Raw genomic sequence first — 24,317 nt, forward strand, 5'->3', positions numbered from 1 at the left:
CCTGGAATGATTAGCTGAGAATCACAGGTTTAATTTAAAAATAAAAAAGCAGGTTTGAATGGTAATGGTTGTTTCCTCATGTGCTTTTCTATGGTGCTCATCACTATAGTAACTGAGTGCTCCACAAACAATTTACTTTCAAATCATCCTTGTGAGGTGAAGAGGATAGTAATTTCCCCATTTTATAGATAGGGAGCTGAGGCACAGAGAGATTAATTTCACTATTTTTTCATGCCCAATTTGAGATGCTTAGAACCTGTTTTTTTAAGAGTAGGTAGCATTATACAGCATTTTATATGTTCAAAGCACAGCTCCCAATTACTTCAGTTGCAGCTGTGAGGCTCAACACTTCTGCCAATCAGACTTCCCGCAGCTTCCATTGGCTGGGAATGGCGAACCACGGCCACTGAAAGCTGCGAGTGGCTGTACTTGCAGATGCTCAGGTAAACAAACCGTCTCATGGCCCAGCAGGGGCTTACCCTGAACAAGCCGCAAACCAAGTTTGGGAACCCCTGTCCCAGATGGTCACTAACTGTTCGTCAGTTTGGAGTCTGAATGAAGCTGTCCTATAGACAACAGCCTCCTTAACTACACTATCCTGATTCATCCCCACATCAGGTTCACCCTGTGTACAGAATGTGAAAAAACAGTATGTGACCTTGTAATTAAAGACTGAATAATAATGCATATATTCAAGGAGGCTTAATCAAGGATTCACATTAATTCTATGTTCCTTTAACATAGTTTTTATTTGTTATATATATATAACTATGCAAATATATATTTGCATAGTTACTGCTTCTGAATTTCAGTTTTGCCTCACTCTGCTTTTGCTTTCCTCCACTCATGAGTTTTATCTGTCAGTCACTTTGAGGGTAGCTGTACCCAATTCTAGGGAGCATTCTGCCCATTTTATCTCCCTCTGAAAAGTATTTGACACATTGTACAATGAACATTGTAAACAGCTACATTAGATTTTAGTGGAAAGAATTGTTATTGCTTATTTTTATTATGCCAAACTAGATAATAGTGCAGAAAACAATTACAGGTAGCCTGCAAACTGTTCTTCTATATCCAGTATTGCCAACTCTTGCAATTTTATTTTGACTGTAGCAATTTTGTTTCCTTTAACTTGTCTCATGAAAACAGGTTTAATACAAATATGAGGAAATACTTTTTCACACAACACACAATTAACCTGTGAAACTCATTGCCATGAGATGTTGTGATGGCCAAAAGTATAACTGGGTTAAAAAAAGAACTAGATAAGCTCATGGAGGATAGGTCCATCAGTGGCTATTAGCCAAGATGGTCAGGGATTGAACCTCATCCTAGGGGTGACCCTAAACCTCTGACTGCCAGAAGCTGGGAAGGGAAGACAAAATTGCCCTGTTCTGTACATTCCCCCTGAAGTTCTGTAACTGGCCACTCTTGGAGACAGGATACTGGACTAAATGGAACATTGGGCTGACCCAGTATGGCAGTTCTTATGTAACACAATGAGAGGCTACCAGCTCATGAATTTTCCCTTATTCAAAATGGTAAACATTTCCATTACTGTCAATGGGACTGAAGGCAGCAAGATGGCCACCATTTCCCTACAGTCTCTCTGCATGTGGAAGTTAGGCTACTCTTAATAAAGTTAGGTTTCAGAGTAGCAGCCGTGTTAGTCTGTATTCGCAAAAAGAAAAGGAGTACTTGTGGCACCTTAGAGACTAACAAATTTATTTGAGCCTAAGCTTTCGTGAGCTGTATCTTATGCTCACGAAAGCTTATGTTCAAATAAATTTGTTAGTCTCTAAGGTGCCACAAGTACTCTTTTTCTTAATAAACTTGTCTGCTACTGTTTTCAGTGAGACTGAACCATGCTGTAACAGGCTTCTCTCAAGGAGCAGGAGGCCTAGTGGTCAGAAAACAGTCTCTCTGAGCCTACAGTTGCCAACCCTCCGAGATTGACCTGAGTCTCCAGGAATTAAAGATTAATATTTAATTAAAGATGATGTCATGTGATGAAATCTCCAGGAATTCATCCAGTCAAAGTTGGCAACCCTAGCCTTAAGGCAGCTTTTCCAGGCTGTCTAGGGCATGGCAGTCAGATCATTGTTCATCACCCTTTCCCCCAGAGACCTCTGGGTCTCTCAGGCAGCTGAGGGAGAAGAGAAGGGAAGGGGGACCTTGGCCCTCCCGCTGTACTGGGTCCCTGGCCCAGGGGCCAAGGGGAGAGAGGCAAGGCGTGGCTCAGTCGTTTCGGCTGCCACTCCAGAGCCGCCTCCCCCTGGGTTGCTCTCTATCTTCCCTCTTTTCTCTTCAGTTTAGGGTGTAGCACTAGCCTTCTGCTTACACAGTTTCGGTAGTTCAGGCCTTCAGCTGGGTGTGGGAGGACGCTTCCCAGCTCACCATCATATTTTAGTTGTTTCCCCCTTAGAAACGGGTAAGGAGGAAACCAGCTGAGTTTTACTCACAGTCCTGGTCCTTCCCCTGTAAATGGCTCTGGTCAGCAGCTGCAGCCTGTCTGCCTTCTTGCAGCCAGACTCTCCTCTATGTTCACCCCACAAGACCTCTCTTTTAAGCAGGTCCTCCATAGGCAGCATGCCGGGCTACTGCTGAGGGGTAGGGCTTTCTTGGCTCAATACTGCTTCAACATTCATTTAACCTTAGTATGGTACCTGTAAACCCCATCACACATGCTCAAAGGCAACAGACTGTCACTCTATGGTTCAGAGGGCTAGACTGGAACCAGAGACTATGAAGGGCAGTAGAGACACTGAAAAGTATATGATGGCCACCACGTATTCCCTGAATACAGGATATTCTGGTACTTCTGGGAAAAGCGTGACCTCACCCCTGCTGGCGTGACCTCACATACATGGTGCATGCAAAGTCACATCACATAGGGGGTGCCATTTTTTAGAGTGTGCTGCTCCACCCCACTGATGTGACCTTATATGCACGGTGCATGCCATGTCCCACCACATAAGCACCATTTTTAAGAGCATGCCACCCTGCTCTATCTGTGTGAATTTGTGTACACTATGCATGTGAGGTCACGATGGAGGGGGCAAAGTGTTGTGCTCTTAAAAATGGCATCAGCTGTCCAATACTAGACAAAACACTTCAGTTTTGTCTTTGTGCCAGACAGGGGACAAATCACCCAAAAAGAGGACTGTCCAGTTAAAACTGGATGAATGGCCTCCCTAGCAAAAATGGAGGGGAAAAGAGGGCACTGGGGGGAGCAGGAGGCATATTTAGGGGATACAAAGGAATGTAGTGGGGGTCCAAAGCAGGGGGGAGGTACAGTGGGAGAGTGCTGCCCAGTCTTGGGCAGAGAAGTTAGAGTGGCGGGGAGATCAGGGAAGTGTTGTTTCTTTCAAAAAGCTAAACCAATACCCTATTGTTTTTACTGTGACATTATTGTTTATACCCGGGGTGGCCAACCGGTGGCTCCGGAGCCACATGCGGCTCTTCAGAAGTTAATGTGCGGCTCCTTGTCTAGGCCCCGACCCCGGGGCTGGAGCTACAGGCGCCAACTTTCCAATGTGCCAGGGGTACTCACTGCTCGACCCCTGGCTCCGCCACAGGCCCTGCCCCCACTCCACCCCTTCCCGCCCCGTCCCCTAAGCCTGCTGTGCCCTCACTCCTCCCCCTCTCACCCAGAGCCTCCTGAACGCCACAAAACAGCTGATCTGGAGGGAGGGAGAGGCGCTGATGAGCGGGGCTGCCAGTGGGTGGGAGGCGCTGGAAGCAGGGGCAGCTGATGGGGGGGGGGGGACTACTGACGTATTACCGTGGCTCTTTGGCAATGTACATTGGTAAATTCTGGCTCCTTCTCAGGCTCAGGTTGGCCACCCCTGGTTTATATGAATGATTGAAGTTTTTGCATGGAAACACTCATTATAGGATCACTTTTGGAATATTAAAAATACTTTCAACGTTTAACTTTATTTTGAAATATTTAATGAAGGCAAGTCACATTACACTGTGCTTGCTAAGGATTTTGGTTACTAGTTAGCTGCCCATTAACTAAAATTAATTAGTTTTAAAAACTGAAAAAATTTGTCTAAGACCCCTTCTCCTGATGCATTCCTCTGCACCCTGTTCAGCTAAATTCAGAAAGCAGAAGTTAACGTAAAGTGGTTTACTATGTACATCTGTAACACATCAGTCGTAAAAGTAATAAGTTCTCTGTGCAAGTGTGAATCATGATGCATTAATCAATGGTTCTCAAACTATTTTATCCAAGGAAATAAATTAGGAGGGGAGGGAGTCAAGACAGTAATAGGAAATGGATTGTAGTTCTTGGGACTGGCAATACCGAGTATTTGGCCTCTAAAAAAAAGGATACTACTAATTACTATTAATACCTCTTTATTTTTGTTATTTTCATTTTCATGTGCACTTTCACTTTCAGTTTCTGTATTGGTCTGAGAGGTGTTTCCCAATTCCTGAAAGAGAGTTTCCATGTCAATCTGATCTTCCTCAGGTTCCTCGTCAAATTCAAGTCCAACTCTCTTTTGAGTTTTGGGCATGATCATTTCCTGTAGATGTTCTTCAAACTGAATATGGAAAATTCCTAATTTGTCAGCTAGCCATCGGCCACAGATAGTTTTACCTGCTCCATGTGTGCCCAGCAGGCACACTCTTAAGGGAGGAGCCTGCCAGAAAGAATTAAGAACACTTTTATAACAATTTCTACGCTAGGGTGCACTTAAGTTATGGTTGTATACACTTTGTTGAATTAATCCTAAATTTCAGGGCCTCTAATATAAAAAAAAAGTACCCTCAAAAGCAGCATAAGCACACATGCATTTTGCATTTCAATGTTTAAAACTACAGTGAATTACATATACAGTAGATAAAAAACAGTACATTAACCCCTTTCCCTTCTACCCCTTTATTTCACCCTTTTTATTCTTCTTATTTCAACCCCCACCCACTCCCATTCTCCTCTGATCCTTATTTCACTTATGAGAAGTGAGTTAACAACAATAATTAATAAACAAAGAACTACTTTAACAGAGCCATCAAAATGTGTATATGTCTTACTGAGTAAGCATGTAATATTATTGTAAATCTTTGCCCTACCCTTCTGTGACGAAGCGGGACAGTCCTTAATGTTTCCTCTGAATATTGTGGAGGTGCCTCAGTTTCCCCTATGCAGTTCTTAGGTATCTAGGTGGTGGGATAAGGGTGTATGATCGTTGCAGAGCCCTAGAGGGCAGGTGTGTGCAGGGGTCTGGACACAGAGAATGGCCAATACCCTGTTTCCTGGCAACTGATGGCCTGGCCCTTTCCCCTTGCAAGGTGAGAGCTAAAGGTGTTGGAGAACAAAGGAATCAGGTGACCTCCTGGCCCAGGAAAGGGACAAAGCCCAGAGGAGGAGGGGCTGGAGAGAGTTTCAGTTTGGGCTGGCTGGGGATGTGGAGTGAAGTGCAGACGTGGTTGTCTGGCTCACTGCCCCCCAAAATGAACCCAGCTGAGGGGTCCTGTTCTCTGTACCTACAACCTCTGTTTTAGACCATGTTCCTGTTGTCTAATAAACCTCTGTTTTACTGGTTGGTTGAGAGTCCTGTCTGACTGTGGAGTTGGGGGGCAGGACCCTCCGGCTTCCCCAGGACCCCACCTGGGCGGACTCACTGTGGGAAGCACACGGAGGGGAGAGGATGCTGAATGTTCCGAGGTCAGACCCAGGAAGGTGGAAGCTGTGTGAGCTGTGTGTCCTGAAGACAGTCTGCTCACAGAAAGGAGACTTCCCCAGAGTCCTGACTGGCTTCGTAGGGAGCAGTTCCAGAGCATCGCCCAGGGACTCTGTGACACCTTCCCTTTCCCCCTGTCAGGGTTCCTTCCCTACTCTGAACTCTAGAGTACAAATGTGGGGACCTGCATGAAAGACCCCCTAAACTTATTCTTACCAGCTTCGGTTAAAAGCTTCCCCAAGGTACAAACTTTGCCTTGTCCTTGAACAGTATGCTGCCACCACCAAGCGTTTTAAACAAAGAACAGGGAAAGAGCCCACTTGGAGACGTCTTCCCCCAAAGTATCCCCCCAAACCCTACACACCCCCTTTCCTGAGGAGGCTTGAGAATAATACCCGGACCAATTTGTTACAAAATCATCAAAGACCCAAACCTCTGGATCTTGGAACAATGGAAAAATCAGTCAGGTTCTTAAAAGAAGGATTTTATTAAAAAAAAAGAAAGGTAAAAATCACCTCTGTAAAATCAGGATGGAAAATACTTTACAAGGTATTCAGATTCAAAACACAGAGGATCCCCCTCTTGGCAAGACTTTAAAGTTACAGAAAATAGGAATAAACCTCCCTCTTAACACAGGGAAAATTCCCATAAAAGAAAAGATTAGTTTATCTGCCTTGCCTGGTTTACCTATACTGGTTGCAATATTGGAGACTTGGATTAGGATGGGTTGGAGAAGATGGATTTCTGTCTGGCCTTTCTCAGTCCCAAGAGAGAACCATGGCATAAACAAAGAGCACACACAAAAGCCTTCCCCCACACCAAGATTTGAAAGTATCTTGTCCCCTTATTGGTCCTTTGGGTCAGGTGCCAACCAGGTTAGTTGAGCGTCTTAACCCTTTACAGGTAACAGGATGTTGCCTCTGGCCAGGAGGGATTTTATAGCACTGTATACAGACAGGTGGTTACCCTTCCCTTTATATTTATGACACCCCCTTTGTTCATCACCTTTATTTACTGTGTTGGGCCTACATTTAGATTGTAAACTCATTGGGGAGGGGGCACATCTTTCTTGTTTCTGTGAAGTGCCTAGCACACTTGCAGCAACACAGAAACAACAACAAAAATAATTGTAATGAAGGATGGAAAATTATGTGTAATATCAACCTCTTATTAACAATCTATTTTAAATAGTTTTAACATTTTCTCACTTGTAATGGTTCCTTGTGAGCCACATACTCCTCAGGGTTCTCCAAAAACTTTTCTCTGGATTCAGGACTTGAAAAATAGTAAAATTTTTCTCTATATATAGCTCCATGTTCAGCAATCCCTGGGAAAAGGACAAAGTTCTCCTTCAGACTCACTGGACAAAAGTGTTTGGTGTCTCCCATGTGTCTCTTCTTTTCATTAATTTTATCTTCATCCTGATAATACACAATGGTTTTAGAGAAAACTGTCAAGAAGTCTTTGGATCAACTAGAAAAACATTATATATAAAATATTCTGTACACATACTTCCCATTTCAAGTGCATTACAGTACATTACTTTCAGAGACAGTGATAAAGCAAAGCTCCAGATCTAAACACTCCCTTGAATTCTAGGGCATTTGAAATCCAGACCCAATCCAAACTTTATATCTTACACTCATTCCTAATTACAAATGTTTGAATACAGGATACTCTAAATACTTAACTGCTAAATTTACAAACTAGCTCCCAAACAATCTCCAAATTTGTGTGTGCAAATTTTGCATATGTACCAATTTGCAAATACAATATTTATACTCAATTCAGGTAATTGCTTATCTAGCTGAATGTATGTGGAATTATGAGTAACTATGTGAATGCACATGTAACATTTACATGTGCAAATTTGTGAGGGCAAGGTAATGTTATGCTGGAAGGTATTAATGAAGCAGGTCTTTGACCTATAGACAGTCAAACTTAGTTAAATCTTATGGGTATGCTATGCACCCTTTTATCAGGCTAAATGGAAAGAAGGAGTAATTAAATGCCCCTTTATGTGGTGACAGACGGAAACTAGGAGGTTACTGCACAAGACACTAGGCCACATGGCAAAGCCCGAGCAGAGAAACTGTATGCTCTGAGGGGTTTCCCTGGGACTGGTTGCAAATGTAGAGGCTAAGGTATTGTTTTTGCAAGCTAAGTGTGTTTCAGAGAAGTAGTACAGACAGTGGGAGAAGCAGTTGTGAGCACAGCCTTCAGTGGGAGCCAAGAGACAATGCTCTGTGGAGTGGTGGACTACTCGGGAAGGAAGGCCTAAAAATTGTGAGCAAGGAAACTTGCCAGTTGTTTCTATGTGTTCAGGGAAACAGGACTTTCTATACATTCTCTGTAAATAAACAGGATTGCACCAAAGAAATACCTGACTTATACCATCAATTTCTCCTCCTAACAAACACAAAAATGGCAAGGCTCTGAAAACTGGCTAACCTCTTAGGCCAAAAGAGACAACAAAAATAAACTACTTTAAATGTGGCCCTTAATAATACTGCCAAAATATCTTATAAAATAGTTGGTGGTTCTGAAAACATAAACAAATAGTAAGGCAGACACTCCCCTATATAATTAGCAGAATATGACTGTGCTATATATTGGAATAATACAGGGAAAGGGAATGATACTTATACGTAGCACTCACATAGCATTTCATGTCTTCAAGAGCTGATCAGTCAGACGGCAGAATTTCCCACAACTTCTAGCTTATCCAAAATATACAGGTCCACCACAAAAGCAGTAACAGAAAGTCAATCAGAAATTAGGCCAGATGGTGGATCTGCATGCTGATATGCACCCCTCCCTGCAATCATCTGGGAATAGTGGCTATGCACATTCTCCTTACAAGCACAGAATATTTGTGCTCTCTGCTTGGTGGAATAACACCATTGCCAGTCAGAATACAGGAGTACAATGAAATTGCTTTAGCAATTTATGAGTGTACATATTCTGTGGACATTTTTGTGGGATGTTGAATTTGGATCAAAAATATTTAGGCACACAGCTTAATAAATCTGCTTTGTCTGAGGTTAAACTCAAACCCATAATGAGTCAAAGTAAAATGATAAACTAACAAAGCCAGTATTGCTCACTTCTTCATCATTTTCCTCTTGCTCTTCCTCTTCTAATTCTTCATCAGCCTCCCCTTCTGCCTGCAAGTCATCTGCTTCTTCATCTAGGTCTTCTGCAGATATTTCCCAGCCATAATATTTAAAAGGTTCTGAAAAAGTTACCATTTTTTCATTTCAATTATTGTCAAAAAGTGTTCAAGTCATGCTTACATTTTTATTTTTGGCCCCTGAAAATATACAAAACATGCAAGACCACAAATAAATCGTGCCAGGTATGTTTTTCCATTTTTTTTAATCCTTGAAGTGTACATAACACATCTCCTAGTCAGAGCACATATTGTTTTCTTGACAAAATGAATGTCCCCTTGTTTGTATTGTAAATAAAGATGCAATAGTATTTTTAACAGGAACTTGCTATTACACAGAGATTAGAAGTAAAACTGAAGAGAACTGCATTACTGTTTGTAATAACTATTTTTATGTTTAATTTTGGCGAAATCCCGCAGAACAAGGATCAGTCAAATTTTATCTGACAGAATAAATGAATTTGTAATTGATGTGTGTTAATCAAACACTTCAACCAGATTTGTATCAGAGGTTTATTATTATTATTCATCTAGCACTCAAAAATGTGCTAAACACCTCAGCGCACACAGGGAAGAAATGGTCCTGTTACTAAATGTTTACTGCAGATGGATGGACCCTTACATTAATTCAGAGTCCCACTGACTTTAATAGAATTTACACACAAGTGGACCTTATATGAGGACAGCTGTGCATGTCCCGTTACAGTATTCTGGCATAAACAGCCAAAGCAAAAATGGTGGGAAAGGGATGGATGTAAAAGGAAAATGTTGAAGAGCTGTTATGTACATATTTTCATGATTTATTTTATATAAATTATTCATCTCGTCCCATGTATCTTGATGCTTAAACTGCTTGCTGTCCCCCTTCTAATGAGGGCCAGCTCTAGGTTTTTTGCTGCCCCAAGCAAAAAAATTGCCACCCCAAGCTCTGAGAGCGCAACTGCCCAAGCAGAAAAAAAAGAAAAGGATGGCCAGAATGCTACCCCTGGAATTGTGCCGCCCCAAGCATGTGCTTGCTTTGCGGGCGCCTAGAGCCGGTCCTGCTTCTACTTCCCAGTTCCTCCATTGAACATAATAAGCCCCTCCTTCCACTCCACACCACAGATTTAGGACTGAATAAAACAACAACAATCCCTCTCATTTTCACACTACAAATTCCTCTCTATGCAGGTCAAATGTGAAACTTATGAACAGCATTACTTACTTTCCATCACCAGGACAATTTGATTAAGCAGTGTTTCTGGAGTTTGCCCAGCAATCTCTAAATCAGCAATCTGAATTAAAGATGAATCACTGATTCCTGGCTCTAGTATTTGCCAGTTGTGCATGAATAGCTTAATCTTCTCTTTAAATGGCTCCATTTCTGGTACATCTGGGAAACCATCCTCTGGAAACTCAGGTAACATGATTTCTGAACAAATCAAAATGATTTTGAGAGGACAATGCATCTTTAAAGATTTTGCATTTTAAAAGTTATCCTATCATACTTTATAAAATAATTTTAACTTCCCGTAAACCTATGTGGCAGTTTTGACATATTCTGCCTCTTTATGTGAGTTACTCTAAGCACAAATTTATTTTATTGTTGTTTTAGATGCACATTTTGCAGTGCCAAGTTCATTACATTGGGTTGCTGTATATTGATACTTCTCAAAATAGACAAGGAGACAGAAAGAGGTCCAATTAATTAAATTTGCATGTGGTTATTTAATGACATAGCATACAAATTTGAGACCATGACCTTTTCATTACATTTCTGCAAAACAAAAAAAATGTACATGTAATTAAAAAGCCTAATGCATTCATCTACAAACAATTTTTGGCAGCTTAAGGAAATTGTCATGCATCAAATAGAACATACCAGTGTTGGAAGGAACATATTCTACAAAGAAAAGAAAGCTGGACTATATTTGCTTGAAAGAGAAAACAGGAAAGATTTCATGTCTAACCTGGTTCAGGTTTAGCTTCCACAACCCCTGTGGTGTGGTCAGGTTGTACCTGAGGTATTACTTCTGTTTCAAGTGGAGGTTTGTCTCCTGATTCTATAAGCACAAATACAATTAATTCAGCTACTACTACTAACTTCTATTTCTCCTGCACCTTCCAGGTGAGGGTCTTAAAATGATTTACAGACAATGAATTAAGCTTCCTAACACTCCTGTGAGTAGAGGGTTGAGGAGATGGATGATACCTTGAAAGACAACATAAAGATATTTCAAAATCAAAATCTTCAAAGATCAGAAATCCAGAGCTGCAGAGACAACAGTGATTTTGCAAACAAAAATAAGAAAGCACCTTAACATAGGCACCAAGGTGCTGAAGCATAGCATCAAAGAACCAAATGACAGGTTCTGAAGCACTGCAAACACTCAGCACTGCTGAAGCAAAGTGCTGAGGAAAAGATCCTAAAGTACCTAACCCAGTAATTCTCAAAAAGATTAGGACTGGAATCTTTCGAGAACTATTATTACCTATGCAACTGTGGTACACAGAAGTTAACGTCCACATTTTTTATTTGGATGTCTCAGTTTTTGGGTGCCCAATTCTGAATACCTAAGGCCTGATTTTCAGAGATGGTGAGCACACACATACTCCAGTTAAAATCAGAGGGAACTCTGGGTGCTCAACGCCTTTGAAATCACATTCTATTTGTCCAGAGAATTGGAACCTAAGTGACACACCCAAGATCACAAACTAAGTCTGTGGCACAGCTGGAATACAAAATCCATCTCTTTTGTGCTTCAGCCATGTGCTTCAAACACTAAACCATGCTTCCACTAAGAGAAAGGAACTGATCTTACCAATTATTCATTACCATAAATGTATTGGGATCCTATTGAAATTATTATTTATGCACGGTATTACCACAACACTAATTTAACTATAAATTCCTTTATTAAATCCAAAGGCTGAATGGTATTTATACAATTGCTCTAAACATGACTAAAAAGCCTAAATAATAACCAATTTACTACATCCAAACAGTAACAGAACATTTATAAGCATTTGATCAAGATATGTACAAACAGGCTAACCGGGGGTGCCTAGACTACTATTGGTCGTCTCCAATTTGATCAGGCTGGTATTAGCAATGAAACCTTTAAGAGTTTACTTATTTGTTAAAGGGTATAAAAAAGTAATGTCATTACCAATTCTCAGAACATACCTGTGGCCAGATGAAGGAGTTTCTTATATAGCAGTAATTTACTGCGCCTGGTACCCAGCTAACCATGTTTTATTTCTATTACTTTAGCCCAAACCTTAAATAACACTAGTATTTTGAAGGGTCACCACAAATTTAACACAACTTTATGCAAGAATCATCTTGCATAAAGTACATCTCAGTTATGTCATATTTACAACATAAGCATATTTCCATAAAGGAGTGCAGCATCACAGTATGCATATAGAAATTCTACATACTATTCCCTGCATTTGCTACAGAGAAGTGCAAAAAACAACTCCATCTCCCTGGGCACTAGCAGGGATTTAAAGGAACAGGACCCTAGCTGTACCCCAAGCTGGCTGGTCACACACCCTTGTCACTGGGCATATTGACAGTCCAACAGCATAGCATCCAAAAGTTCATATTCTAGCCTTCTGTGGGTGTACAGGGGGTAGGAGACTCCATGAGTGAAATCATGACCCAATTAAAGTCAATGCTCTAGCTCAGTCCTGCAGCACACATCCACAAACAGGCAGCCAGAATATAACCCTTAGTATTCAAATATTTTTACTTCATAATACCCAAAGCAATTGCTCTTCATTTCATTTTAAATGCTTAATGGATGTGGGGAGGAAGAGAATTTTGTGAGATAACAGCATTTTATTTTCTACTTCATTTTCCCTTTCCATCAAAAAAGTCTGATATAGTAGAAACACAGTGGGTGAGGTAACATCTTTTATTTGACCCAACTCCTGTTGGAGAGAGAGAGAGAGAGGGCCAAGCTTTCGAACTTACACAGAGCTTTTCTTCAGGTCAGATATTACCTCACCCACCTGGTGTGTCCATGGGACCGACACAGCTGCAGCAACAGATTATATAGTAGAGGTCATTCTCCTTCCCCCAAAAGTCTAGATGTGTTCGGTTCAGAACTGAATGTCACTCCTTCACTTAAGGGTTGATGAAGAACTCCACAAGTACTGCAGGTAATTTTTTCAGAGATACCAGTCACTTAGGGCCTAAGTCTTATTGGAAGTCAATAGGCTCCTAAACCATTTATGTGTTTTTGAAAATTTTATCCTCCCTCCATATCGAAGGCTGAAAGGAGAGACTACTTATCTGTACAGTAAGATAAAGGAGGGAGTACTTACCTGTAGAGGTATTGTCTCACCACAGTATGTGCATCCACCTGTGCACTCTGTACTGGAGACTGTAAACCACTGTCAGCAAGCCCATGCCTTTGCAGAGAAGCTTCTTGTAAAGCTTCAGGTAAAATATTGCCACACAGTGTTGTCTGTGAGAACAAATAGGTTTTTCCCACTGACAGGAGATAGGAAGTCCTGACAGGCTAGGAAGACAGCTTTAGTTCTCTGATGTTTATATGCAGAGAGAGATCCCTTGAGGACCACAAACCCTAAGTTTGGAGGGGACCCAGATGAACACCCTTCCCCTCATCCCAGGGCAGATGAGTTTATCACCAAGGTCAGGAAAGGTTGAGGGCAGATAAAAAGAATGCCAATACAAACATTAAGTGAGTTTGTCCACCAATCTAGAGAAGTCAATACTCGAGATGACACACTGAGGACAGAGTTCAGATGGTGACAGCTCAGCTAATAAGCAGTCTGGTCTGATGGAATACATATGTGCATGAAGCCTCATACAAATTTCAAGCTGTTGTGTTTGGGTGAACCTTGAGATCTGCAACAAGAGATTTAATTGTCTGGAACCTCAAATTTGGAAGGAAAGCTCTGGTTTGAGTAGAGTCCAACACTGCTCCTATAAATCCTATCCTCTGAACTGGACAAAGGGTAGATTTGTCTGAGTTGATCAGTAGACCTAGAGCTTTGAAAGTTGATTGGATGAGATGTATTCTGGAGAGTATCTAAGCTCTGGACTGGCCTTTGACCAACCAGTCATCCAGGTAAGGGTAGATTTGTATTCCCAGTCTTCTCAGAAAAGCAGCTATCACTGACATACGTTTTGTGAAAACCCAAGAAGCTGCTGACAGGCCAAAAGGCAGCACAGTGAACTGACAATGAGAATGCTTCACCATGAACCTGAAATACTTTCTGTGACCTTGATAAATTGTCACATGAAAGTAGGTGTCTTTTAAATTGAGGGAGGCATACAGGATACAGTGAGGGAGTAATGGAAGCCAGGGTGACCAGGTAAAACTTTCTCTTTTAGATATTTGTCAAGTAGTGCAGGTCTAAAATTGGTCTGAGACTTCCCTGTGCTTTTGGGATCAGGAAATAGTGGAAATAGAGCCCCTTTCCTCTGAGATACTGCAGAGCCTCCTCTACGGCTCCTACCCAAAGGAGAGAGACAACCTCCTGGAGGAAAACCTCCTCATGAAGATGGTCTCTAAAGAGGGATGGAGGCAAAGAAACAAATTGGAGGGTATATCTCACTTCCACAGTGCTTAATGCCCAACGGTCCAAGAGAATAAATGACCAAGCAGTGAAGAAATGGGAAAAGTGGCTTGCGAATATGGGGAAGATGGAAACAGGCATCCTGGAAACTGGCATAGTGTCCTCTAATGCCCTATCAAAATGCCTGTTTAGCACTCTAAGGGTGTCTAGATGGAACTGGCATTGATGCAGAGCCAAAAAGGAGGAGGAGGGGTAGGTCTATAACCCCTACTCTTCTTTCTCTGCAAGTCCTGATGAGGAGCAGGGGCAGAGTAATGGTAGGTCTGCTGTGGGCAGAAATATATTCTGACCCGGGCCAGAATATAGTATCATCGGTGAAGTGGAAGTGGTGAAATAGCTCCTTCAGAGGCTGCCTGATAGGAGGAGGAAGAGGCCAGCACAGGCTGAGGCTGCTCCTCCTCCATTAGCTCTCCAGCAGAGTCCTCCTGAACTGCCTCTTGCTGCTCTGTACTGGGCCTGGTACCAGGCCCAGTAACAGGCAGTGCCTGGCGAGTAGACTATCCACGCCTCTCCAAAGATACAAAGCAAGAACGCCTCATGTACAACCCAGAAATGTAGGGGAAACCCCCTGGGTTCAAAAAGACCAGGGGATCAGTGGGCCCCAGTAACCCTCTAGCCACATACTTGATGGTACTCCCGCTGGAGGGTCCCTAGCAGTGCCCTACTAGTGCCCTGGAAAGTAGCAAGACCAGCTCTGAGGCTGAGAAACATAGGAGCCAATGTACAATTCAGAAGAGGATGAATCTCCCACTGCTGATCAAGAGGGAGCTGCTCCTGACAGTGCCAGATGCTGATGCCAAGTTAGAGAAGGACATAGCACAGCCAACATTGCAGGCTTCCCTTTTGATGATACCCGCGGGCATGAAGTCTGAGGTAATGGAGGTTGTGGTACTGAGTGCTACACTGATGCTGATGGCACCCCTCTGTCTGTTGGTACTGAGAGCATGGTCTCCTGCACTGCCAGAGATACCTGTACCAAGAGGCACAGCTGATCTCTGACTACTGAAAACACCTACGGCATGGTTGGTACCAAGATGGTCTTGGGATGGTACGATACTGCAGATGTGGAAAGTACTCCCTCAGGCCCCAGACTTGATGGTAACTACCTCAATGCCAGAGTAAACAGTGCTGGCTTCTGCGGTGCCAGAGAAGAGGAATGCCAGGGTTTTGACTGCAGTCCAGTCTTACCCCTATGCCTACAGGATTCAGTGCTAGCAAGCTTCCTCTCTCCTTGGTCTGCTTAGAGGTCTTATGCCTCTTTTTAGGCACTGCAGATAGTGATTGGTGCCAGGTCTTGGGCAACATGGGAGGTGCACTCCTAACTGATCCCCAGGCACTTGGTGCAGAGTCTGAATGGCTGGATTCTGATGGAGGTCTCAGAGCTGCTTCCATGAGCAAAAACTTTAGCCTGGCTTCCCTGTCTTTCCTTGATTTTCGCTTAAGGTCTTTGCAGATATGACAATTATCCCGAATATGACCTTCCTGTAAACATTACAAGCACCTTGAGTGTGGGTCGCTCATGGCCATTGGCCTAGTCCTAGTGCAAGAGAGACAGGATTTGAAGTACAATGACCAAAGCATTCCTCAGCACTAAGAAACAGAATAACCCCAAACTAGGCCCCAAAAAAGAAACTAGTGCAAGGTTCTCTACTTGTAGATGGGTGACTGGGTCTGGTTCTGTTCAATATCTTCATCAATTGTTTGATAATGGCATAGAGATCCATTTAGGTAGTCTTTGTGTAGAGATAGTGGAGCCTATAGAACATTCCACAGTGGAAATGAAAAGCCTCAGAGATTTTCTGAAAGGCTTATTTCTGTTGAAGTAGAATGCTAGTGCATGCTTGACATCTAGGGTATGTAATACTGAGTCCTGCGTGTTCCCATGAGGTTTAGGGAAGAATGAGGGAAGATGGATTGGTTGATTTAAGTATAAATTTAGGGTGGGGTCTTAGTGTGACCTTGTTCTTGAAAAAGATGGTGTAAGGTGGGTGTGCTATGAGGGCTCCTAACTCACCCACTCAGCGGGTTGATGTGATAGCCACTAAGAATGCCACCTTTATTGACAGATGTATCAGACATCACGTTGCTAAGATTTCGAACGGTGGTCCAGTGAGGCAGCATAAAACTAATTTCAAATCCCAAGTTGGAACAGGTATGCGCACTTTGGGGTAAACATTCTTGATACCCATAAGGAAACATTTGGTGATCAGATGGACGAATATCCATGTCCCATTGATCTTGCGGTGAAAAGCGGTAATACTGTCTCACATGACCTTCTCATAAACAAAATAGGGAAATGCAACCTAGATAGAGCTACTATAAGGTGCGTGCAAAACTGTTTGGAAAACCATGCCCAGAAAGTAGTTATCAGTGGTTCACAGTCACGGTGGAAGGGCATAACAAGGGGGGTCCCGCAGGGATCAGTTCTGGGTCCAGTTCTGTTCAATATTTTCATCAATGACTTGATAATTGTATAGAGAGTACACTTATGAAGTTTGCGGATGATACCAACATGGGAGGGGTTGCAAGTGTTTTGGAGGATAGGATTAAAATTCAAAATGATCTGGACAAACTAAAGAAATCGTCTGAAGTAAATAGGATGAAATTCAATAAGGACAAATGCAAAGTACTCCACACAGAAAGAAACAGTCAGTTGCACACATACAAAATGGGAAATGACTGCCTAGTAAGGAGTACTGTGGAAAGGGATCTGGGAGTCATAGTGGACCATAAGGTAAATATGAGTCAACAGTGTGACATTGTTGCAAAAAAAGCGAACATCATTCTAGGATGTATTAGCAGGAGTGATGTAAGTAACACATGAGAAGTAATTCTTCCTCTCTACTCCACGCTGATTAGGCCTCAACTGAAGTATTGTGTGCAGTTCTGGGCGCCACATTCAGGAAAGATGTGGACATATTGGGGAAAGTCCAGAGAAGAGCAACAGAAATGATTAAAGGTCTAGAAAACATGATCTATGAGGGAAGATTGAAAAAATTGGGTTTGTTTACTCTGGAGAAGAGAAGACTGAGGGGGACATGATAACAATTTTCAAGTATATAAAAAAGGTTGTTACAAGGAGGAGGGAGAAAAATTGTTCTTCTTAACCTCTGAGGATAGGATAAGAAGCAATGGGTTTAAATTGCAGCAAGGGAGGTCTAGGTTGGACATTAGGAAAAACTTCCTAACTGTCAGGGTGGTTAAGCACTGGAATAAATTGCCTAGGGAGATTGTGGACTCTCCATCATTGGATATTTTTAAGAGCAGGTTAGACAAACACCTGTCAGGATTGGTCTAAATAATATAGTCCTGCCATGAGTGCAGGGGGCTGGACTAGATGACCTCTCGAGGTCCCTTCCAATCCTGTGATTCTATGTACCTTGATCAAGCTAATGGAGAACCCAGATGTCTTTAGTCCCAAGATATAGTCCAATATCAAGGGTAGGGTTGTAGAAACAACACTAGTTTGTTTGTTCTGGCACCATATGTGGAGCCTCTTCCATTTGTGAAGGCAAATATTATGCATGGTTGTCCTTCTACTATTTAGTAATATGTCTTTAACCTGTTCTGAACAGGCTAGTTTGTCATGATGGAACCATGTAGGAGCCATGCTTTCAGATGAAGTTTTTCCAGGTTCGGGTGGTGAACCCGTCTGGCATCCTGTGATAGAAGATCTGGCCGAGGTGGAAGAGTGCATAGTGCACATACCGCCATCCGCAATAGGTATGAGTACTAAGTCTGTCTGGACCACGTTGGGGCTATCAATATACCTTTGGCCTTGTTAGTATATATTTTGTGTATCACCCTCGATAACAGGAGGATTGGGGAGAACACGTATAACAGGTGTGCATCCCATTTGAGGAGGAAGGCATCCTCCAGGGATTGGGGCTCCCAATCTGTTCTTGAGCAGAATTTTGGGCATTTGTAGGTCTGAGATGTTGCAAAGCAGTCGATGGATGGGTGATCCCAATGTCTGAATGTTTTATAGAATCATGTTGTTTAGTTCCCATTTGTGATCCTGGAAAAATTCTTTGCTCAGCATATCTGCTGTAGTATTTTGATGACCTGGGAGGTACAAGGCTGAGATGTTGATACTGTGCTGGATACACCAGTTCCATAGTTTCATGGCTTCGGAGCATAGGGAATGTGAATGTACCCCTCTCTGTCCATTTATATAAAATATGCAGGCAATGTTGTCCATCATTACCCATATATTCTCATTCCTGATTAGTGCCAGGAAGTGCAAGTACACATTGCGAACTGTGTGCAGTTCTAAGAGGTTTATGTGTAACAGTCACAGAAGGAGACCACCTGCTTTGGATCATGATGGTGTAGTAGATGGGCTACCCAGCTGATCAAGGAGGCATCACCTGTGATTAGCATTGAAGGTGGAATCTGGGTGAAAGGGACTTCCATGCACATGTTGTTGGATTGCATCCACCAATGTAGAGAGTCTTTGATTTTGATAGGCATTGCAAGGCATCTGTTTAGGTTGTGTGTTTGTGTGGTATATAGAAGGTTCTTAGCCAGCCCGGAAGACAACATATGTGAAGATGTGCATGTCATACCACAAATGTGGTTGCTGCCTTCTGTCTTAATAGTTGGCGGCAGGTTCCTACCGAAGCGTGGACTGTTCAGTGATGAGGTTGGTTAGAGTGTTGAACCTGTTCGTTGGTAATGACAGTCTGGCTTCCAGAGAGCTGAGATGTGTCCCGATGAAGTCTAACTTCTGAATGGGATTTACAGTTGATTTTTGTATGTTTATCTGTAAAACCCAGTCTCAGGAAGAGGTCAAGTGTCCTGTGAGTAATGTCAACAGCGTCTGTCCAAGTAGGAGCTTTTAATAGACAATCATCCAGATAAGGTATAATAATATTCCCCTGTTTCTGGAGATGTGCTGCCACCATGCTAGAATTTTGGAGAATACTTGAAGTGCAATTGAGAGACTGAAAGGCAGAACTTTGTATTGGTAATGTTCTATTTCCAGAGTAAATCTGAGAAACATCCTATGAGCAGGGTGTATGGTTACGTGAAAATAGACATCTTGCAGGTCGAGGGCTGAAAAACAGTCCCCTTGTTCTAGTGCTGGTATTATTGTTGCTAGTGTGACCATCCAGAACCACTGGACCCTTACAAATCTGTTGAGTTTTCTCAGGTCTAGAATAGGCCTCCACCCTCCATTCTTTTTCTGGGTTAAGAAGTAGTAGGAATAAAAGCCCTTCCTCCTCTGTATTGAGACAGTATTGGTTCTATGGTGCCCAGATGCAGTAGATAGTTTACTTTCTGCCATAGAAGTTGTTCGTGAGAAGGGTCCCTGAAGAGAGACGGGGAGGGAGGGTGGGCAGGGGGGATGGAGTATTTTTTACAGTATTGCATAGCCTGTATGGATTATTTCTAGGACCCATTTATCTGTGGTGATAGAAGTCCACACTGAATAGAAAGGGATCAAACGTTGGCCAAAACAGGGGATGGATGATGGTGTCAGTACTGGTGGGTGGGGGAGGTCACTTGGACCCTCGACCAAATCCTCAAAATTGTTGTTTAGCAGAGGATGGCTGAGATGCAGATGGTTGAGGTGGAGGTGGTTGATGCCTCAAAGGTCTCTGCCTCTGTCGATGTGTCTCTGTTGATGAGTGTATGGGATGGATCATGTGTGCTGGTAGGGATAATATCTACTCTGTTTTCTTTTGGTTGCGGTGCGTATATCCTCAAGATGTGGAGAGTTGCTTGAGAGTCCTTCAGGGTGTGGAGGGCTTTGTGTATCTTGAAGCAAACAGTTTCTAGCCATCAAAGGGAAGGTCCTCCACTGTGGACTGTACTTCCCTGTGGAAACTGGACAGATGAAGGTATGACACTCAGTGCAGAATAATGGCAGTGGCCATGGATCATGCTGCCATGTCTGCCACATCTAGGGATGCTTGTAGGGTGGTTCTGGCCAGAAGCTGACCCTTAGTTAAGATGGATTTGAATCGGTTCTTTTTATCTTCCAGAATATCATAAATAAATTCCGCCAGTCTGGAGTAGTTTACATGGTTGTACTTTGCCATCAGTGCTGAGTAACTGGCAATTCGAAATTGCAGGGTTGCTGAAGAATAGGTCTTGCCGCCAAAAAGGTCTAGTCTTTTCATATGGGGTGGATCTATACTGATGTTGTCAACAGTGCTGGTTGACTGCATCAACGACTAGAGAGTTTGGTGCTGGGTGGGAAAATAAAAAGTCCATCCCTTTTGAGGGGACATAATACTTTTTATAAGCTCTCTTTCAGGGGGTGGTATTGTTGCCAGAATCTGCCATATGGTTTTGGCTGGTTCCATGAGCACATCGCTTATTGGAAGCACTATTTTTGAAGCCAACAAGGTTTGCAGGATGTCCAGCAACTTATGTTGGGACTCTGGGACCTTCTGTAGGGTGTTCTCTAGGCAGTTCGCAACTCTACTGAAGAGTTCTTGAAAATGTTTGAAATCGTCCACAGCTGTGGGTGGTGGAGGCATTATGGCCTCATCTGGGAAAGAGGAGGAAATGTTGGCAGATGGTGCCATGTCCTGTTCCAGTGCTTCCTCTTGTTCTTCAAAGCTCTCCTCAATGGTCTCTGATGGTGCAGCCATAGAGGATGGTGGGGAGATCTAGTCCTTTCCCTGCAGGGACATGGGGGCTTGGGATATTGCCTACTGTATGCAGTCCAGGGGTCCCAATAAGGCCACTGTGTGGGGAACAGCATAGGTGGAGGTATCCATGGGTGACCATTCCAGGTCTGGGTGTCAGCATTGGGATGAGGTGTCAGCCGTACAGGTGGTCCTACTATAGGAGTAGGTTGGACAGGAGAGAAGTGGTGTGATGAGAAAACACCCTCCTCCTCATTATCCTCCTCCCCCTGGAAAATAAAAGGCCAGCGGTGAAGGAGGTTGGCTTGGTTCTTTGTTTATTGGGGATAAGTCGGTGCTGAAGAGCGGGGATTCAGGCATCAATGATACCAATAAGTCCTTATGTTGCAGGAAATGGCATGGTGCCGATGGTTTCAGTGCCGAAGTGTTTAGTGCTGATGGCCCCATTACAGCTGTGGACGTTGGTGCTGTTGCCTGGGTGCGCTGCATTGTTGGAGCAGGTGGTGGCACAATAGGCCACGGGAAGAATCTCAGTGCGGCATATTTCTGTGGTCATCGGTACTGCAACGGAGGAGATGGGCTTTTGTTTGCCTTTCAACTCTAAGTCTGCCGATTTGGGTTCGGCAGAAGGTATGCGTGGGCGGTGTCAGCAGATCCTGGTGCCTCGTACGTACTCAGCCGCAGTGTGATATCGAGGATATCGAATGAACTGCAGACTGCTTCTTTTTCGGTGGCTCTTTCGAAGGAGAAAATGCTGTTCTTTTCCTCGTTACTTTTTTGGAAGAATAAGCCTTCCTGTGCGAAGAGGGTGAAGCCTCTGGAGAATGCTGTCCAGGGGATCTGCTGGCTGGGATCAGATGCTGGGTACAGAAATTTTTCCATAAGGACAAGTTTTAGACACAGATCTCGGTCCTTCCTGCTGTGAGCCTTTAAGTTGCTGCATTGAGAACACTTTTGTGGGATATGTGTCTCACCTAAGCATCAGACATACTGAGAGTGACCATCCGATACTAGGATCACTTCCCGGCAGGAAAAGCAGCACTTGAAACCTGGTGAACTGGATATGGGTTGGACTATGGAGATTCAGCTCTGAGGGTGAACACGAAATATGGTACGAGTAGGAAATAAATTATTTTTTTCTACACCCCAACCCCTTGCCCTGAGCCCCTTCCTGCACACTGCATCAACCTTCCACACCCCACACTCCCTCCCTCACCCCACCTCCCTGCCCCAACCCTACATTCATGGCCCTGCATACAATTTCCCCACCTAAACGTGGCCCTGGGGCCAAAAAGTTGGCCCACCCCGCCTTAGATGCTAGCTAGCTGGGAGGAAGGTGGAGGTTGTGAGGTAAGGGGGAGTGTATTTGATTCTGTGTATGTTTATATAAAACGTTTCATTTTTTTTATAACCTATATACACTAAATATGAATAAAACCTTTAAGAAGAGTACATGATGAGAGGCTTTACTTTTGTTACTAAATCAGATGGCCTACTCTGCCAGTTTGCAACATTTATTTTTATTTCATCTAAAAGAAAATACTACGATTAGTAAATTTGATACATAAAGGACCATCCCAAGTCTTCACTTTAAAATGTAGAGCTTGTTTCTTTCTTCTATTTTCACATTCCTATGCACAATCCTATTTCACTGATAAAGGTTAGTCTCATGGTATTTCTGAGTAATCTAGAACCTGAAAGCTCCAAGAATCTCTTATGCAAGCTTCTTCCAGAGCAATTTCCTGATTAGTTACAGATCACGCAACTGATATAAGTTCAGAGCAGCATTGGCAGCAAACACTATCTGTGGATCTTTTTAGATTTTCAGATCATTAGTATCCATTCATAAATACATAGTGAAAAATGTTTATAACTGATTATGTATGTGATGCAATGTATTCACTTTTAAAAGTCACAAAATCAAAACACAATATCAAATACACAAAACAATACAATATCAAAACAACAAACTAAAGAGGCAGTAGAGAGGAACAACAATGCATTTATGGAATTCTACCACAACATGGTGCTCAGAAGCATGCACTCCCCAAACCAAACACAGCACCATATCTGAATGCCATTTCTGACAGCTTCTTCTGTCCTCTATGTCCTAGAAAGAAGCCTTCCTGCTCCCTCAAATTGAGGTAATTCTCTTATGGGATATCTTTCTTGGGTATGGGTGTTACCCCCAAAACAAAAAACGCAGAAAAAAGCTATTAGGAAAGGTAGGTGAGGCTGCTGGGAAAAGAAACAATGAAATCATAGGATTATAAACTGGTTGTCAGTTTATAAACTGGCAGCTAGTTAACCACAATTTTAAAGGTTTGCATATTTGGATTCATCATCAACTCGCCTGTAATAAACTAAGAATTTCTTGACAAACAGGTATTTAGTACAATAATAAATAAATAAATAATGAATAATAAGAAGAAGAAGCTAAAGATACATTTTACATTATATTTACATGAGTAGCAGACAATAACATCCTTTTCGGTATGTCAAACTATATGAGAAAATATTTTTTCAATTTGTTTCAGATAGGCTTAGGAATATATTAAAGCAAAATGTAGTTTGGAGCTATATAATAAATAAATAAGGCCCCCTTAATTAACTCACAGAGGAAAACTGTGCAAAAAAGTCACACATGCAAGTTGGAGGAACATTCACTAAGACCCTTGTCATGCAGTCTGGAGTGGCTCACAACTGGGAGTGCCAACCTCAGAGCAGACTGTCAAGAAGCAGGGCAAAAAAACCTCAAACTGGTTGTATGTTCTACAATTAGATTTCACCAACTGAACAACAGTTAGCTCCACAAGGACTATAACAGCCTTTCTATGCAGTCACGGATGGTCTCCTTGGGCACACTGTCCTATTCACCATCCCAGGCAACCCTGCCTCTGTGACAGATAGTCCCTTATACCAAAAATCACAACAATATCCAGGTTGCTCCCAGTTCCAAGCACCAGTCTTTTACCTCAGGACAATTACACCCCAAATCTCAGACCACAGACAATGCCTGTAGCCAATCCTATAATAAACTAACTAAAGATTTCTTAACTAGGAAAAAGTATTAAGAGAGTTATTTACAAAGTTAAAGCAGGTAACGTATGCACACAAATGAGCTACAGTCTTAGATTCCAAAAGACAATATAAACTTCTATAATAAGCAAACTCCATATGTTCCTTAGGGCTAACCCAGGCAAAACAACTGGAGGTCTTTTGCTTAGCGATTCTTGCCCCTTTAGAGTCCAAGCA

General features: G+C 42.7%; 1 protein-coding gene across 5 annotated transcripts in view; it reads right to left on the bottom strand.

Annotated features, from left to right (window-relative positions):
• Window positions 1-24,317, bottom strand: part of AK9 (adenylate kinase 9) — a 245,383-nt gene that overhangs the window by 112,860 nt on the left and 108,206 nt on the right. For all 5 annotated transcript variants that reach the window (XM_084624319.1, XM_084624320.1, XM_084624317.1 and 2 more), the window contains 5 exons: window positions 10,815-10,907; window positions 10,070-10,276; window positions 8,801-8,928; window positions 6,902-7,114; window positions 4,362-4,652 (listed from right to left, as the gene is read on the bottom strand). In XM_084624319.1, coding sequence (XP_084480445.1) covers window positions 4,362-4,652; window positions 6,902-7,114; window positions 8,801-8,928; window positions 10,070-10,276; window positions 10,815-10,907 — 932 coding nt within the window. The remainder of the gene's footprint in view (window positions 1-4,361; window positions 4,653-6,901; window positions 7,115-8,800; window positions 8,929-10,069; window positions 10,277-10,814; window positions 10,908-24,317) is intronic.

Source organism: Lepidochelys olivacea (genome assembly GCF_965140295.1).
Source record: "Lepidochelys olivacea isolate rLepOli2 genome assembly, chromosome: 3".
NCBI classification, from domain to species: Eukaryota; Metazoa; Chordata; order Testudines; family Cheloniidae; genus Lepidochelys; species Lepidochelys olivacea.